Here is a 16996-nt window from a genome sequence, read left to right as displayed (position 1 = left end):
TCGTGCTCAGTGACTGCTGACCATGTGGGCATTGATGATGTGGTGTCCAGGTCTGATCGTGGGTCTGTGCCTCAGTTTCCCCTTTGCAGTGCCACCCCCTTTGCAAGGTACCCCCAGAGGTGCTGAGCCACAGCAGCTGCTTTGCAGACAAGAGGGTTTAAAATAAGCAGCGATGGAGGCTGTGTCTCCCGGGCTTTGAGTCATCCCGGCTCGTGCTGACTGCGCCTGGCAGGAGCCTGGGAGGCAAAACAAACCCACATCCAGCTGCTGCCTCCCCGCCAGATGTTAGTGGTGGGATGGCTGGTTGGGTTTCAGTGGTGGACCTACCAGCAAAGCAGATGGAGCTACTGTGGGGAGATGCCACCTTTCTGGTGGCTGTGGTGAAACCCTGGTGGAACTGGTGGCTTGGGGCAGTCCCCAGCTTTGGGGATTTGCAGTTGGGCCATCGGGAGGAGGGGGCGAGATGAGCAGCCCTGGTCTGGCACTGTGTGGGCCTGGGTTTGCAGGATGGGGGGGCAGCGAAGCTCCTTCCAGCACTCCTGGCCTTGGGCATTGTGGGGACCATTCTGGACCTGAACTGTCACTGTGCTGGACAAGAGGACAGGCAGGGAGGAACCCAGGGGTGATCCTGCAGTGAACCCCCACCTACCACGCCATGCAGAGGGAAGGCAGCCAGGGCAGTGGGTGTCCATGGCCAGTGATGGGAAGCAGAGGAGAGGAGCAGGCAGGTGGCATTTACCTTTCCGTGGGCACCTGGTGTGTGTCCAGGGCTGCTGCTGCCCATCACACAGCAGTGTTTAATTTCTCAATGGGAGGGCAGGGAGATGATGCTGCACAGTCCCATTTAACCTGCTGGTGACCTGATCTTAAGTCATTGTGGCTGAAAATAGACCGTGTTCCCTCCAGGGCACAGCTAATGGTGCTGGGAAGGCTGGGATCTCTCTTTGAAGGCTGATTTAATTGCTGCTGGCAGGCACTCGGTGCAGGTGATGTGGGGACCAGCACCGGTGCCATCCCACAATAACCTCCCCCACCGAGCTCCTGTAGCTCTCTGGGCTCTGGCAGTGAAGGGTAATGAGCTCTTTTCTAATGAAGGCACGGGACAGTTCGTGGGTGGTGCTGGGTTAAATGTGCAGGCAGGGCTCGGGGTGGGGGAGCTCACTTGTTTGTATCGTCTTCTGCGCTGAGTTTGGGTGATTAAAACAATAATACAATTTACAAAAATGGGATGGGTTAAGTTTCTCTGCTTAGAAAGGAGGGGAAGCACCTGTACTGAAAGTGTGTGCCCAGTGCCAGTAGCAGAGTCAGTCTTAGAACCCCTGTGCTCAACACCAGTGGCTGAAGAATCTTCAACATCATGAAGGATGAACCCAACCAGAGCAAACACATTTTGATGCTGTCCTAGAAAATCAGGAGAGGAAGGTGAGACTGCAATCTAGCAGCCAGGTTCCGCATTCCTGGGGATTCTGCTAATCAGTTTGAGAGTTTAAATTATTATTTTTTCTATTTCCATACAGCATTTTAGTAAATGTGGAGCTGAAGATCCCACTGAGTCGCTCTTTGCTATTTGAGGAGAGCTGTGTGGTTGTGTAGTGAGAGCCTGGAGGCTTCAATGGACCCCTGTTGGGGTGGCAGGTTTAATTATGCCGGTGGAAAAGGAGAGACATCCGACATGGTGGGGGATTTCAGGCTGGGGGCATGTGGGAGAAGCTTCTGCTGTAGCAGCTGGCAGTGACCCAGGAGCGTTGACACTGGTTTGAGTGTCAGGATTAGTGTGGGACCGAATCGGTGCTACCCAGACCCCGTGTTTCGGGCTGAGTGGACTGGCTGCGCATCATGTCAAGAATCCCACTGGGATGGTTTCCATCCTGGCTCCTCCAATGTGAGGAAAAGCCACCTTCATTCTGCTAGAGCGATTCATGTCCCCACCCAGATGGCTTCTTGCTGTCCCCATGGAGATGCTGTTAATGGGGAGCTGGTGGGTGACCTTGTGGGGGATCTTCAGGGTGTCCTGTTGGTGTCCTTTTCCTGAGGCACTGGCATATCTTGGATTGCCTTTGTTCTGTTGCACGGTGGAAAGTAAGTCCACAGGACGTTGGGGCAGAACCAGGCATGAGCACCAGTCCCTTGAGCCCTTCCAGCCACTTCCCATTTTCTCCTCCTCTGCCATCTCCAGGCTGTTGGGGCTGTTCCAGCTCCTGGGTGAGGAGGAGGTGAGTGGCAGGGCTCTGCCTGATGATATTTATTTCCATGAAAGCAGGGAACCCCCCCCATGTCCTATGCTCACACCCTGCCCTTCAGTATCCTATGGCTGTGGGGGACTGGTGATTCACCACGAGGGTGGCACGGCAGGAAAATCATGGCATGGCATCAGCATGGGGGGAATGGCTGCGGGAGGGCTGGTCGGAAACCTGATGCAAGCGCGCAGTGTTCCTGTGCTGACGCAGCTGTGAGCGATAGTAAATATTGAGTAAGAGCCACTTAAAAATAAAGCGGCCTGGACACAGATTCCCACGTGGAATAAAATAAAATTAAAAGAAACAATACAGAGCTGTACTGAGCTGGAGGGAGAACTCGCCTTGGCTTTTAAGGTAATGATTTGTGCAGCTGAAGGAAAGCGGCGCGGCACTGTTCAAGTCAGCAAAGGCCGGGAGTGTGGACCCCCCGCCAGAGGATGCTGTCTCCGAGCTCACCGTGGCCCTTAGAAGATCAAATGGGGAGTTAAATTGCCCTGGCTGTTCTGGCTCCCGGGGATGGGATCGAAGGCTTTCAGGGGATGCAGAGAATTGAGGCTGTAAATTAGGGCTTTGAAGCTACTGCCAGTCCCATGGCATGGAGTGTAAATATGGCTTTTGGGGCAGTTTTTGGAGCAGAGGGTGGTGGGTTGTGACAGCAGCTTGGAGCTGCTGGGGACAGCGATAGGGACCAGCCGCCGCTGGAGTCCACATACATCTGATCCGGGGGCTTTGGTTTCAGCCCGGCTTGTTCAGGGGCTCGTATCACTGGTGTCTCGTGCATGGCACAGAGTCAAAGCGGCTCCGGTGCCTCGGGTGTCACTGGAGCTGCCCTGGCAGGCAGGGGAGGAGGTGGCAAAGATTTACACTGTCAGCACTCCGGCTCGCAGCTGTTTGCAGCCATAAATGTGTGCATGAGGAATAGCTGTGGCTGTGCCTCGCCGAGCTGCGCGGGGCAGAGATGGGGAGGTGTGTGCTGGAGGGGGGACCCCTGAAAGAGTCTTCCCTGGGAATCTGCTGCTTCTGCAGGGAGAGGATCAGGGCTGCACTGATCATGGTAAGCACAGGCAGCTAGTGTGGTGTCCATTCTGCTGGTGGTGGGAAGGTGCTCGCTGTGCTTGGACCTTTCATGCTTTCCTTTCCTCCCTCCCTGCCGGGGAGGACGTAAGCATTTATCCAGCTGTTTGTGGCGTGGACTGTTGTCCTAGTTGGCTGCCTGTGAGGCACTGCTAGCTGGACTGGGGAAGAGGTGGTTGTGCTCCCGGCCAAGGGTGGCTGCAGCTCCTGCTCTGTGCTGCGCCCAGCAGCCAGCTGAGAACCTGGCTGCAGCCGGGCTGCAAATCTCCCTTGAGTGCCCAGAGTTCAAAACATCCCATATATAATAAATCCAAATCTTCACCGCTGTGTTTCCCAGCCTTGCTAGGCTCAGACTGGAGGGTCCAAGGAGCCAGGCTTTATAGCTCAGGCTCTTCTGTGGCCACAGCCCCTTGCAGAGCACTGCGTGGTGCCAGCCTGAGGCCTTGCAGCGTGTCTGTCCATTGTGGCCAGGGAGGATGGGGTGAGATGCCGGCAGTTGGAAATGTTTCATAAGCGGCAGAAACGTGTAACGAGCAGATGGGGCTGATGGGGAAGAGTTTACTTCACTTCTCCCGGGGTGCTGGAGGCCACTGGTCTTCCGGTGCCAGGGCTGTGGCTTCTAAGCTGAGGATGGCTCTTGCTTGGCATGCTTTGCAGCCAGCAGTGCACGTGGCCACCTGTTATCACATGTCAGCCACCAGGGCTGTCCAGCTGTGCTGGACTTGATTAAAGAGTCTTTTCCAACTGGAAGGCTGTCCCAAGGCATGAGCAGAGGCTTTGTGGATGCTGCTTCTCTCTGGTGTGTTGGTGCTCTTGGGTTAGTTTGGAAACATGGAATCAGACTGGGAGAGTGAATTCCTCATTGAGTGGTGTCTCCATGTTGCTCCCACTTGCTGTCCTTGATCCTTCATGGGTGTTCAGGTGAGCTGTCCCCTCTGCAGCAGGTTGGCAGCCAGTGTGGAGGGCAGTACGGGGGATGCTGAAGGTGCCAGCCGGTCACCTACAGCTGAGGAGGGATGGAGCAGCTTTCCCAGTGCTGGCACACACCCATGTCACCTCGGGCGTGTAGCCTGGCTTATTGGCTGGAGCTGTGTCCACAGGGGCATCTGTTCAGTTCCAGCATGTTGCCTCCAGCATGCCCTCCTCCTGTCTGGCTCTTTAACAACCCAGCCTTGACTGACTTGTCCAGCTGGGACTGAATTTCAGTCTTGAGGTTTGAGGGGCCAAGTCAGAGAGAGCCCCATGGGTTTAAAACTCCAGGTGACCAGTGGCAGCCCCCTCTACTGAGGGCATGTCTGCCCACCCTCTTTCCCCAGCTCTGCCTGGGGATGCTTTCTGTTGTCTCCCTCCTCACAGGGACCTTTGGCAACCCCAAGTGGGCTGAGCACGTGGGGTCTGTTTCCCTCCCACTTCCCCCAGCGCGACCTCCGGCCTCCAGACGTTTGGCGTGTGGTTTGTGCGGTCACTGGTATCTCATCTCCTCATCGGTCACATCCCCTCTCGGTGGTGAGTCACCCGAGGCCGTACCTCTTCCCCAGAACCCGTGCCATTTTGGAGAGCTGAGCAAAGATGAAGAAGATGTTTTCAAGTTTTCAAGGCTGACACATCTGCACCCGCCAAGTTCCTTTAATAACAGCCCTTAGTGATTTATGTCTCAACTGTGCAAAACAGGTATGTTTTATAATCTTGGAGCTGGGAAGGAGGAGGACAGGTGTGTTCATCCGCGGCAGCAACTGGAGCATCACAGGGGTTGCATTTTGGCTGCTGGCTATAGGGATAAGGTGGTTCGAGGGACGATCTCTGTGCCCTGAACCCTTTTACCCTCAGAGCTGGGCTGCTTTGGATCATGTGTGTCCTTGCTGGCATGAGGTAAGTGTTGGTGGTGCCTTTCCCAGGCAGTCAGAGGCCAAGCTAATGGGCACACGCATGTGTTTGGCGTGGTGTAAGTTGGCAGGGAAGGGGGGGCACAGCCAGTCTGGGCTTGGCAGCGTTGCCAACTCGCACCTCCCTGCCTGTGCTGTGGTGCCAGACCGCCTCTGGGCAAGCAATCGGCTAGAGGAGTGTGGCTCAGCCTGCTGAGACCTGTCGGCGTGTCCCGGGGCAAAGCGGATCTTGTGCTGGTTCAGCAAACACTCTGGCCCCAGGCAGATGGAGATGGTTGTGGTTTCCCCTTTTCCCCTCCCTTTCTCCTGGCAGAAGCCCATGGTTGGGGTGAGCTGTGCGTTGCTCACTGCGGTAGAGTTTCTCCCCTTGGCATCGCTTTCTGGCATGGAGATCCAAGGAGGCAGCGACTCACCCGCGGCCGCCTCCTGCCAGTGCAGCTCCTGAGCGCATGGAGGAGCAGCTTCACCTCCAGGTCCCGCCCAGGGCACTGGGGCAGCAGGTTTTGGGCTGCGTGCGAGCCTTACACCAGCCCGTCAGCGTGGCTGCTGGAGGGCTGTACGGAGGAAGGGATGCTCTGGCAGTGCCTTGAGGTTGGATTTGCATTGGGTTCATCCCCAGGAAAGCTGTGGTTCGGTTTCCTTCTCCCTACTCTGGCTCTGGTTCCTGGCAGGGAACAAGCCAGGTAAATACAGCCTGTGCAGCTTCTTCAGGCACTTTGCAAGGGAAAACAGTGTCGCTGGTAGACCCGAGGCTGGAGTTCAAGTGGTTCTCTGGTTCTGCTGCTGGTCACAGCTGCATGATGCAGCAAGTCATTGCACCTGCCTATGCCTCAGTTTCTACAACTGCAAAAGTTTGGAATTGCTTTGAGCTCCTGTGCTGGGCTTATGCCTCTCTAAGGAGCAGCACTGCTGCTGTGGGCTTCTGGAAGTTATTGGGAAGGGCTGCCTGGTGTGATGTGGCTTTGGGGCTTGGCAGGTGGCATCAGTTCAGTTCTGCTGCTGTTTCCCAGATGGCATGGTGACACTGCCTGGCAGGGCTCCTAACCTCTCCATCTGAACCTGTCCCCAGCTTGGACACTTCCCATTCCTCCTCCCGCTCCTGCAGATCTGAGCTGAGGCTGGGTCACTGCAGCAGGATGTGATGATGCTGACTGGGGAGGAAGCCCCAGAACATTTGGGGCTGGGACTGAGCCTGTGTTACCCCTGGGCAGGATATGATGCCAAAAGCAGGGACATGCCCTCAGAGGACCAGGGATGTAACTGGTACCAAAATGCCTCTTTGGGTACCAGTAGCTTAAGCTGTGTGCAGGTGTCCCTGTGCTGGATGGCAGTGCTGGAGTGTGTCCCTTCCCTGGAGCCCTGCAGGTGGCTTCATGTCCTTGCACCACGTGCAAGTGGGGACATGCCATGGCATCTGTGTACGGTGGTGTCTGCAGCATGGGATGTGTCTCGCCGTGATCCCCATGCTGGTGTTTCTGCCTGCTGGAGCAGCTGCAGCTGGGATTGATGCCTGGCTGGGAGAAGGGGCTCACGTGGGGATGTCTGAGGCCAGAGCCTCCGGGCTGGTGTGGCATGGGGTGCTCCAGGGGCTTTGCCATGCTGCAGCCATGTGCTCTGCCAGATGGGACTCGTGTTCCCTTGGAAATGTGTTGCTCCTGCTCCAGATGCTGGCTCATTGCCAGCCCAGCCATACCGGAGCAGTGACGAAGACACAGCCGAGGCAAACATGGTGTGGAGTGGAGCTGCTCACAGCTAAGCTGGGGTGGGTGTTCTTGAGTTCTACCCAGCTCTCTCCAGCTCTGGAGAAAAGGTGTTTGGAAATGCTTCAGTGTGGAGGTTTTGGGGTTACCAAGGAGAGGCATGTGTGCACGCTCAGTGCCTTTGCAGCAGCGTGCTCAAGGTTAAACAGCAGGTTTTGCCTGCTGGGAACGGGCCTGGTGCTGAACTGCACGGGCACAGCAGCTCCCCTGGTCCTGCTGCTGGAGGGTTGGCGTGTGCGGGTGATGCCGCTGGGATCTGTCGGGCGATGGACGCGGGCCAGGAGCTGCGCGGAGCACCGCGTCGGTGAGGCACATATGCCGGGATGCAAACATGTACGCGAAAGAGATCCTGGCTGTCTAAATAATGTGAAATATTGACTAGCTCTCGCAGATGGTGCTCCACGTGCAGCTTCGGGGACTGAACTTCTCTGTCTCCCCTTGGGTTTTGGTGCGATGTTGTTTTGAGCCAGTTGGATGCTGGACTCTTGACAAACTTGTTGCCTGGTTGCTTTCAGCGGGATCGTTGAATCTGGGGGACATTGGTGGCCAAAGGAGGCTGAGGGGAAGGGAGGAGGGTTGCAGTGGGCTTGACTGGCTCCTTCAGATTCTCCTGATGGCTTTTACTCAGTTTTTAAATTATGGCATGGACTGGGATGCTAGTTCTGGCGCAGCGCTGGGTTTGTAGTGTTGCATGGGTGTCGTTTGGTGGCAGTGTTGGAGAGGAATTGCTGCCTGTAGTCAACACTGGGTGTTATTACCACTATTGTGGTGATTGTATTCACTGAGGAAATGATGACAATTTGCATTAGGGTGTTGCTAGGGATCCAGCGTCCAGGACATCCAGACCTCTGGCAGCAGGGTCATGGGGATATGCTGCTTTCCTATCAGCTCTTGGATGGTTGTCATGCTTTCTCCTCTGTTTTGCCTTCCTCTGGGATGAGATGCTGTGTTTGGATATGTGAAACTGTGCTTTTTGTGAGCTGTCCTGGAGGATGCTCTTGTGTTTTCCCAAAGCCTGTACCCAGTGCTGGGCAACTGCAGTGGGGACAACCTGTGTTGGCAAAGCTGTGCTGGCAAGAAGGTCTTATCACAGCTCTGGAAGCATGTTGGGGAGTGCCCTCACCCACAGGCTGCTGTACTTGTGATAAAACATCTTACCAGCCAGGTGGTTTGGTCACTGAGCCTTCAGGTGTCAGGCTGTGCTCAGGAAGCAGCACGCTCCATTTGCTGCAGAGTTGGAGCCTCGCAGAGGTGCCCGGGGTGAGCTGGGGGACCCGCAGTGGGGGTCAGTACCTGAAGTGGGGTCCCCGAGCAGCGGTCCCCACGCTGGGCTGTGTGGGCTGTGTGTCACCACGTGCGTCCCCGCCGCCTCTCCTGGCATGTGAGGGACCGACAGCCACAACAGTCTGTGCTCCTGCAGGGCTCGTTCCAAGGCAGCGTGCTGCTCGGGATAAAACATGTTTCCCGCTTCTGTTTCCCATTTTCTGCAGGCTTTTCCCATCTGCCTAACGGTCTCTACCCATCGTACATTCCCCTGAGCCACCTCGAACCTCCCAGTGCTGGCAGTCCGCTCCTGGCCCAGCTGGGACAGCACAGCCTCTTCGAGTCGCAGAAAGGTGAGTCTCAGACCCTGTGTGCCCTTCCCACAGTCACTCCTGGGTACTTACCCTGTCCTTTGGGCTTGTTTGGCTGCTGGAGTTGCTGGATGCTTGAGTGTTGGGGGTGAAGATCACCCCTTGGGTGGTCAGCCAGGGATGTTTTCTGGGCTGAGCAGTACCAAGGTTTTGGATGTGGCTGTCCTGTAGGAATGCTGGCCAGGTCCCTCCTTGAAGCCCCAGTGTGCATCAGAGACAGGGCTGTCTTGCGCCCCGCATGGAGGAACCTGCTTGGTCTCCTTTGCCCTGGGCCTTTCTGTTTAAGGCATCCTTGAAATCCAGTCTTTCCTGGTTTGCCACCTCTTGCCTGTCTCTGTGTAGGACTGAAGGGGTTGGAAGCCTGTGATAATTTTGGTTGCTTTTACTCTACAGATGGATTCTACCTGTCCAGCCATGCGGGCCAGTCCGCTTTGCACCCGCAGCCTCCCCTCTCAAGGACCGTGGGCAGCCACACGTCAAACACTTTGCTCCGGGAAAAGGAGCTTGGGCAGCTGCACAAGAGCTCGAAAGAAGGCCTGAAAGACCCTGGTGGGAAGGAGCGGGCATGCCGGAGCGATCTGTCCCTGCCCTTTGCCAAGAAGGAGAGCAAGCCGAAGGAGGAGCCCCGACCCCGCAGCGTGGTTGACCTCACACAGGACACCAAGCCCGACAGCGACCGGAAAGTGAGTGTGGTGGAGAAGGCGGTGAAGGTCGGTGAGCGTCTCTCGCCATTCCTGGCCGAGCACATGCCAAATCGGGGTGCAGGCAGTGGGGAACCCAAGTCCAAGAACCCGCTGCAGAGTTCTTCCCTCAGCAACTGCAACGGTGGCGGGGACCCCATGCTGAAGGTCCTGGGTGCTGAGCAGGACCACTGTGCCAAGGATCCCGCTCGGCACGATGAGAACATGAGGCCTTCTGTGCATGCCCACGCGGAGCGGCTGAAGCGGGGGGAGCCCCTCCTGCCCTCCGTGGGCGCTTTGCACGTCTCCTGTAGCTGTCCATCCCCACACCCCTCGCAGACGGGGAAGATGACGCCGGCCACAACATTCCCTCCGCAGCCCGTCCATTCCAGCATGTACACCATCTTCCCGCCGGCCAAGGAGCTGGGGAGGGAGCACAAAGTCATCGCCCCCACCTTCGTGCCTTCGGTCGAAGCCTACGATGAGAGGAGCGGGCCCATCCAAATCGCCTCCCAGGCCCGTGACAACAAGGGGAAGGACAAGGACCTTGGCAAGGTGGGGGTGCTGCAGTCGCCCACGGAGCGTTGCCTTGCAGATGCCTCCCGCACACTCTTGTCCCAGGACTTTTCTTGTCACAGTGATGCCAAAAGGATGGAGGTTCTGAGAGAGAAGGGTTCGGTGATCAGGACGAACTCCATGGCACTGAAGAGACAGGTCACTTCAGAGCCCTTCCTCAACCGGCCGGGGCTGGGCTCTCCGGAGAGCAGGGAGTTCCTGGCCTCCAAGGATTTGCTGAAGCCGAGTCCGGAGGCAGAGCATCGCCCCTGCGAGCGGGACCGCTTCCAGCGATCCAGCTCCAAAGAAGCAGCAAAGGTCTATGGCACTTTGGACTCTTCCCGGCAGCACCTGGACCACGGTCAGCTGAAACCGCCGGAGCAGAAGTGGAAGCCCTTTGAGATGGGCAACTTTGCCACTACGCAGATGGCGGTGCTGGCCGCGCAGCACAACCACGTCAGCCGGGTGGAGGAGGAAGCCAAGAAGGTCTACCTTGACCCCAGCGGCTTGCCGCGGTCCTCGGTGGTGGGCTCGCGGGGCGCCGCAGACGTCCTGCACCCCGCCTCGCACGGCGAAGGCTCGGCCATGCAGAGCCTCATCAAGTACAGCGGCAGCTTTGCCAAGGAGACGGCGTCCCGGCAGAGCTGTGGCAAGAAGAGCCCCTTTGGGGGTTTGGGCAACGTGAAGCTGGACTCTGCACAGCTGGGAGCCTCCAAGGTGCAGCAGCTGCTGCTGCAGCAGCCTGCGAAGCAGCTAAAGAGGGACCCTGAGAGACCTGAGAGTGCCAAATCCTTTGGCCGTGAGAGCATTGGCTCCCAGGGCGAGGTGGAGGTGAGGCACTTGCCTGTTGGCATCGCTGTGGCTGTGGCCCGGCAGAAGGACAACAGCAGCAGCAGCAGCAAACTGGGGCCCAGCTTGGCAGACCGGGATCGTTCGCTGTCCCTCAGCAGCATCAAAGGTTGGTTCCCTAGGGCTTGTCTCAGGGCTTCCCTGGAGGATCTGTTCCCTGGGAAGAGCAGCCACCCTGTGCAGGCTGTGTGCCATGAACTGAGTTTGGCATCTTCAGCTCCTTTTGCCTCCCTTGCCAGCCAAGCACATGTTGTAAACCACAGTGGGAAGCAAGACCCCCTGTGCAAGAGGTAGTCAGTCCCCTGTCCCTGCTTCCCGTCCCTCTGGCCACTTCTGAGGACAATCCCACTCCATGAGTTTGATCCATTAGCAAAGGGAGTGACACAGAAACCTCTCGAGCCACCTTTGTGCTGGTGTTGTAATCTCATGGTTTTGATTTAAGCCGTGGTGCTGGCAGGAGGGGGATGGCAGCAGAGAGATTTTGGTTCTCTGCTTGGCCTGTGTCGCAAGAGAACACCCGGGGGCTGCCCAGCACGGGGCTCTGGTGTGCCAAGGAGCAAGCAATGCCAAAGCGAGCGGCTGGCCAGCAATGGTTGGCTCTCCATTTTTAGCTCTTGTCTTCCCCATTTTTCTGCCTTTGCCCCCTCTCCCAAAACTCAGTGGCAAGAAGCAGTTTCCCTCAGGCAGCAGCCCCTCTCCCCATTCCCATCGCCTCCCAGTGCCCTCCCCACAGCCGGGCGGGAGCCGGCCGAGGACCTCGTGGGCAGCACAGGGAGCTGTTTGTTCAGCCGTTCAGTCGTCCCAGACGCTCCCAGCTTGCGTTAAATCTAATTTACTGAGCCGAACTAAAAGGCTGCAAACAAGGGTTGAATTCTGGCAGGCCTCTGGGCTCGTTGCTAAGTGATGCAGTTGGCTTTCAGACAGAAAACAAGACTGCTTTTCTCCTCCTCTCGCCCCCCAAATGCTGCCCCCCCTTTGTGTGCCAGGAGATATTCGTCTAATAACATTAGCTTGCTTGCGCTGAGTGGACGGTGCTTGAATGTTTAGACCTTTTAAGAAGGAGAAAGCAGGCTTTAGTTGGCTAATCTGTAGTATTTGGCAAGTAAAATGCAAGTATTTAGTACTGGGCATTGGTTGTCAAGGGAACGGACCTAAGCCTTTCCTCTATGCATAACTGATTGAATTTTTCTATGCAGTCCATGCGTCATGTTCATATATATAGACAGAATGATCATTCACTGTCTGGACAATCCTCGTTCTGTCCAGGAAAGAGACTGTCCTGTTGGTGGGATGGAGGCTGGGCAGGAATTAGAGGTCCTTCAGTGTGTATGTTTGGATGGGGGGTGGAAAAAAGATGGTAAACTCGTCTAGAAATAATGGAGCGCAAGGAGTGTAGATGGGAGAGGGAGGAGCGATGATAAAATAACAAAATAACGCTTTTTTAATGACAGTGTGGGGGTGGGGGTTAACTCACCTCGTGCCGAGGAAGGGAGGGCGGCTGTGAGCTCTCCAAGGAATTGCTCCATAGTGCTGACACCAAAGAGACAGCTGGGCATTGATTGGGGAAAAGAAATAGGAACAGGGGCTCCAAAGGGGGAAAACCCTGGGCTAGGGTGTGGAAAGGGAATGCTGGCAGAGAGGCAGTGGAAGATATTTGGGCTCCTGAGGGATTTGTGAGCCCCCGTGCTGTGGAGACTGGGGAGTGAAAGTGAGCAACGGAGGCTGGGGGGGGCATCATTCAGTGAGTTGGGGGGCTGGTTGGGGCTGGTTGGGCTGCACGTGGTGTCCTGGCAGGCTGTGAGGGAGATGTGGTGACCCTGGAAAGTCCTTTGGGAGGGAGAGCTGCGTGCCAGGTTTTAAAGCATCTTTGTTTTTTGCCCGGAGCCCATGGAAGGAGCCTTGGGGAAAGGAGCTGGGAGAGATGTTGTCTTGTTCCTGGATTCCTTCTGACAGTAAAAGCTGAGGGAATTGGAGACTTGACAGCAAAAAACCCATGGGCTGTCCAGGTTTGTGGAAATACACACTAGAGCTCTCCTTGAAAAGACTGCCTGTCAGCAGAATAGACTTGATGTTCCGAGATGTTTTCCCGTGTGCCAAACCATATCCAGACAGGAGAATGAGGACCCTGGGAAGGGCTGCTGGGGTGCAGTCCTGCGAGGCTGGGTGTTGGCTGCAAGCAGGGCTGGGATTTAGGAGTGGATTGTATCACCAAAGCATAGGAGAGGGGCAACAGGGAATTGTGTGAAAAATGAATATGCAAGAAAGAAGCTAGGGGAAAAAACTAGGGAAAAGCGAGCTTAAAATCAGGCAGCTGCAGTGAAGACCTTGGATAAAGGAAAGGGTGGCCTTAATACCTGGTCCTGGCAGAGCCAAGTGAGGCTCTGCTGCTTGCTCCTGTGAAGGTGCCTCGTAGCCTCTCACAGATGCAGCTGCTGCCATGCCAGGCTGTATTTGCAAGAGCTGTTCTGATTGTGGACAAGTTGTTTCTCCAGCCAAACATCCAGCTCCCTTTTTGGATTCCTGCCCTCATCTGCCATATGTGTCCCTACCTCATCAGACCCTTTCTTGTTGCGTGTCTCAGGGGGGATGCAGATTCCTGATAATGGGTTGAATTGCAGAGTGGAGTGCACTGGTTTTGTGAGGGTCTGTATTGTTGGTTCTGCCTGTTGCAGAAGGACAGGGATTCAGAGCATACCCAGTGCTTCCCAGACTGGTTTACAAGATCAAAAGGTGCTTCAGAAAGTGCAGAGATAAAATCCTTCCCCTCCCTGAGATGTTCTAGGCAGGACTGTGTGGTTTGATGGAGGATTTAGCTGCATCTCAGCTCTTTCTGGGATGGGAAATCTGTCACTGTCCTTCAGCACAGTGGTCCCTTTGGCCCTGTTGCTCCCAGGCTGGTGGCTGTGCTGTCCTGGGAGACCAGCCTGGCCTGGCAAGTAGCCCCTTGATGTCTTGGAGACATGAACCTCAGAACACATACACTTGGGTGCTACGAGGAGAATATTGCTTTAGAGAGAATATCTTGATCACACAGAGAGCCTTGCCTGGTCTTTCAGGATTTGAACCTGGAACATCCTTGGGGACATTGATGTTTGGGTGTATTGGCTCCCAGATAGTGCTCCTCCATGCCCAGAGGGGACGGCTTTCTCGTGACCATTTCTCCTGTCTGATGGTGCTGGGTTGTCTCGTAGGGCACGGACGCTCCGAAGATGACTGTGGGGATGAGAGAAGCCGCCACCGGGACAGCCACCTCCTGGCAGGGCGCTTGGAGCGGGATCAGGAGAAGCTGCTCAGGTGAGGGTTGGAGGGAGGCGAGGTCTTTTGCTGTAGTGTCACAAGCTGAGCTGAGGGACAACCTGTCCAGAGGGGATTGCATCCATCCTGCTGTAGGTGTTGGCACCAAACTGGTGCAGCGAGGGATGCTGAGTGGGGTACACAGGGCTGTAGGCAGATCCTGAGTCCTCAGCAAGCACACCTAATAGACAGCTGCAAATCCATGCCTGCTCCAAGGGCTGGAGAGGTGGAATGTTTTATTCTAGACATGACACCTCCATCACAGCTCTCCTTGAGTGACTGACCCTGGTTTGCAAACACTTGTTCTGCAGGCTGGTCCATACTCCTGGGCACCTCCATCACTCGGACCCTCTCTCACTCTCTCTCTCTTACCTCCTCCATCCCCAGAGAAAGCAAGGAGCTGGCAGATTTTGCTCGAATACACCCCTCTAGCTGCGCCACGAACGGTTTAAACTCCAACCTCATGGTGACGGGAGGCCCAGCCCTGGCGGGCTCCGGGCGCTGGTCTGCAGACCCGGCTTCGCACTTGGCAGCCCACCCCTGGCTCCCCAGGACAGGGAGCCCCTCCATGTGGCTGGCTGGCCATCCCTATGGTGAGTGCCCTGGGAGGGAGCAGTGTCATGGGGTGTTCACACCAATGAAATCCAGGGAAAAGTGTTGCTACAGCCCAGTGAGGCTGTTTGAGGAGCACAGGGAAAAGGGAAGGAGGCATTTCGGAGCAGTAGATGACTTCTTGTGTGGGTAGGAGCTGTCTGCATTCCCTGAGTTGTGACTTTGGTGTTTTTTCTTCCAGGACTCGGTCACCCTTCCCTGCACCAGGGCATGACTCCAGGCTTCCCCCCTGCCATGGGGGGAGCTCTCCCTTCTGCCTACCAGTTTGCCAGAGATCCGCAGTCCGGGCAGCTTGTTGTGATCCCCAGCGAGCACTTGCCTCACTTTGGTAAGGATGTGAGCGTGTTCCTGAGGACCATTCTTTGACAGCTGGGGGGAAAACAGCCTTTTGGGAGGGCCAGAGAGGAGCATACATACCTGTGGGGACCAGCAGCCACAGCTGTAGGGTGGGTGTGAGTGGGCCTCTTACTAGGTGTGTTTTGGAGATGGAAATGTGTAATCTTTAGCAGAGGCTCTTCATCCCCTGCGGGACCCTGCAGAGTTTGATCCTTGGTTAGAAGAATCTATTCATAGGCTCAGCCGTGGACAGTCACACCAAGGGTGCCTGGAAAGCAAGTCTGATGGCCCTAGGGCACAGGGGTGGTGGGATTGGGGCTGCCGAGGGGAACACAGCACACTTTCCCCTCTGATTCCTGGTTGTATAGCCCAGTCTTTGGCATCCCCCATACTCTGGGACTGTAGAGAGTGTTGCCCTGAGTGATCCTGAATCCTTTGTCCATCCTTACCCTGCGGCCTCCCTGACTGCATCTCTGCTCATTCCACAGCGGAGCTGATGGACCGGGCGCCCCCCCTGTGGCCCGCTATGTACCCCCCGACCAGGAGCTCCCTCCAGCACGCTCACCAGCTCCAGCTCCTCTCCCATCAGCAGCTGCTGCGGCAGCACGAGCTGTACATCCTGCAGCAGCAAGCAGCCCACGCCATGGAGCTGCAGAGGAGTGCCCAGCTCGTGGTATGTTTTCAAGAACTTCTTGCTTGGCCGTGAAACGAGCCTGAAGTTGGAGTGTCTGGGGAGAAAATGCAGCTGTGCCTGTGTGGCAAGTGCGTCTCAAGGATATGGATGCATTGAGTGATCCTGCCCTGGTCCTTGGGATGTGAAGCATTTGGTGTATCCTGCAGTTAGAGTGGGTTTTGGAGGGGTTTGGTGTAGAGCCATTGAGCAGTGCTGTCAGGAGAGCTGCCCAGCAGCAGCACAACCTGGATTCCTTCCCTAGGGATGTCTCCGCATAGCTGAGTGGTTTCATTCTTGGTCACCTCCAAACAAACCTCCTGAGCAGCTCAGAGAAGCAGCTGCAGGACTTGCAGCAGTCACACTGGCTCCTGGAGACAGCTCCCATTCATGAAAGGGTTTTGGAAGTCATGAGCTTTTATTTGGGTGTTTTACACCCATTCATTTTTATAGTGGTCCTCTGGTTTTCGACCTTCCTTTGTGTGTGGGCTTGCTAGGCTGGAGGCTTGGAAATAGAAATGGTTTGCTTTGGATGCAAGTGAAAGCTGAGATATCCTTCTCATGATTCGTGGAGCTGGGAGTTAGTAGAGAAGCTATTGTAGATCAGTGTCACCCTCTGTCAGATTGGTCTTCAAATGGTCTTGCACTGGGGAATGTGTGTTTTATTACAGTGCATATTTGATAAGACCATGTTTTGGTCTTGCTTGGTGGTAGGTCAGTGCCACTTTCCAGATGTTGTGCTGAGTTTTGCTCTGTTCTTGTCACAGGAGAGGTTGAAGGCAAACGAGCAGCGTGTGGATGTGGAAGAAAAGGTGACAAAACGGAACCTGGACAGTGCCAAGTCAGGCCTTTCCTCCTCTGCCCCGGGACTGGTGCACCGAAAACCACCTGTGCTGTCTCCCAGCGCCTCCACGTCCTACAGCAAGGCTGTGAGTCCACCTCCCCTCTCTCCCAGGGCCTCACCCGTGTCTGTGCTCAAAGCTGAGGTGATCCAAAAGATGGAGGAGCCACCTTCGCAGCCAGCCTACTCCTACCCTGCCACCCCCAGTTCCCATCCTTCCAGCCCGCCCCCTGCCTCTCCACCCCCTGCCCCTGCCATCCCTCCAAAGGAAGAGGCGCCCGAGACCGTGGAGAAGAAAGACCTGGAGCTGGAAAAAGAGGCTGCTGGTCCATATCAGGCCTTGTTCCCAGGTAAGAGAGCCCTGCTTTGGCAGAGTCCCATTGTGTTTGTGCCTGCCTCCGTTTTTCTCCTTGGCTCTTTCCTGCTTCTGTCCCTTCCCCTAGGGAAAACCACATAGCTCCTCTAAAAGGCAGGGGAGAGGGAAGGAGCAGGGGTAGTGTGATGGACTGGGATCGATGCCTGGATCCCTGGGGCTGTAGGCTCTCTTCTTCCCTTGGGCTGAGCCTGGGTT

General features: G+C 56.0%; 1 protein-coding gene across 4 annotated transcripts in view; it reads left to right on the top strand.

Moving 5' to 3' along the window:
• The window catches only part of TNRC18 (trinucleotide repeat containing 18), a 55126-nt gene that overhangs the window by 8424 nt on the left and 29706 nt on the right, over positions 1-16996 (top strand). For all 4 annotated transcript variants that reach the window (XM_042037565.1, XM_042037566.1, XM_042037564.1 and 1 more), the window contains exons 2-8: positions 8445-8570; positions 8982-10781; positions 13864-13966; positions 14354-14559; positions 14760-14906; positions 15403-15587; positions 16352-16775. In XM_042037565.1, the coding sequence (XP_041893499.1) occupies positions 8445-8570; positions 8982-10781; positions 13864-13966; positions 14354-14559; positions 14760-14906; positions 15403-15587; positions 16352-16775 (2991 nt within the window). The remainder of the gene's footprint in view (positions 1-8444; positions 8571-8981; positions 10782-13863; positions 13967-14353; positions 14560-14759; positions 14907-15402; positions 15588-16351; positions 16776-16996) is intronic.

The sequence above is a fragment of the Corvus kubaryi genome, unplaced genomic scaffold, assembly GCF_017639235.1.
Source record: "Corvus kubaryi isolate FWS band 111438036 unplaced genomic scaffold, C.kubaryi_AGA036_p1.0 37387, whole genome shotgun sequence".
Lineage (NCBI taxonomy): Eukaryota > Metazoa > Chordata > Aves > Passeriformes > Corvidae > Corvus > Corvus kubaryi.
The sequence above is the reverse complement of the archived record's forward strand: the minus strand, read 5'-3'. Positions and strand labels throughout refer to the sequence as shown.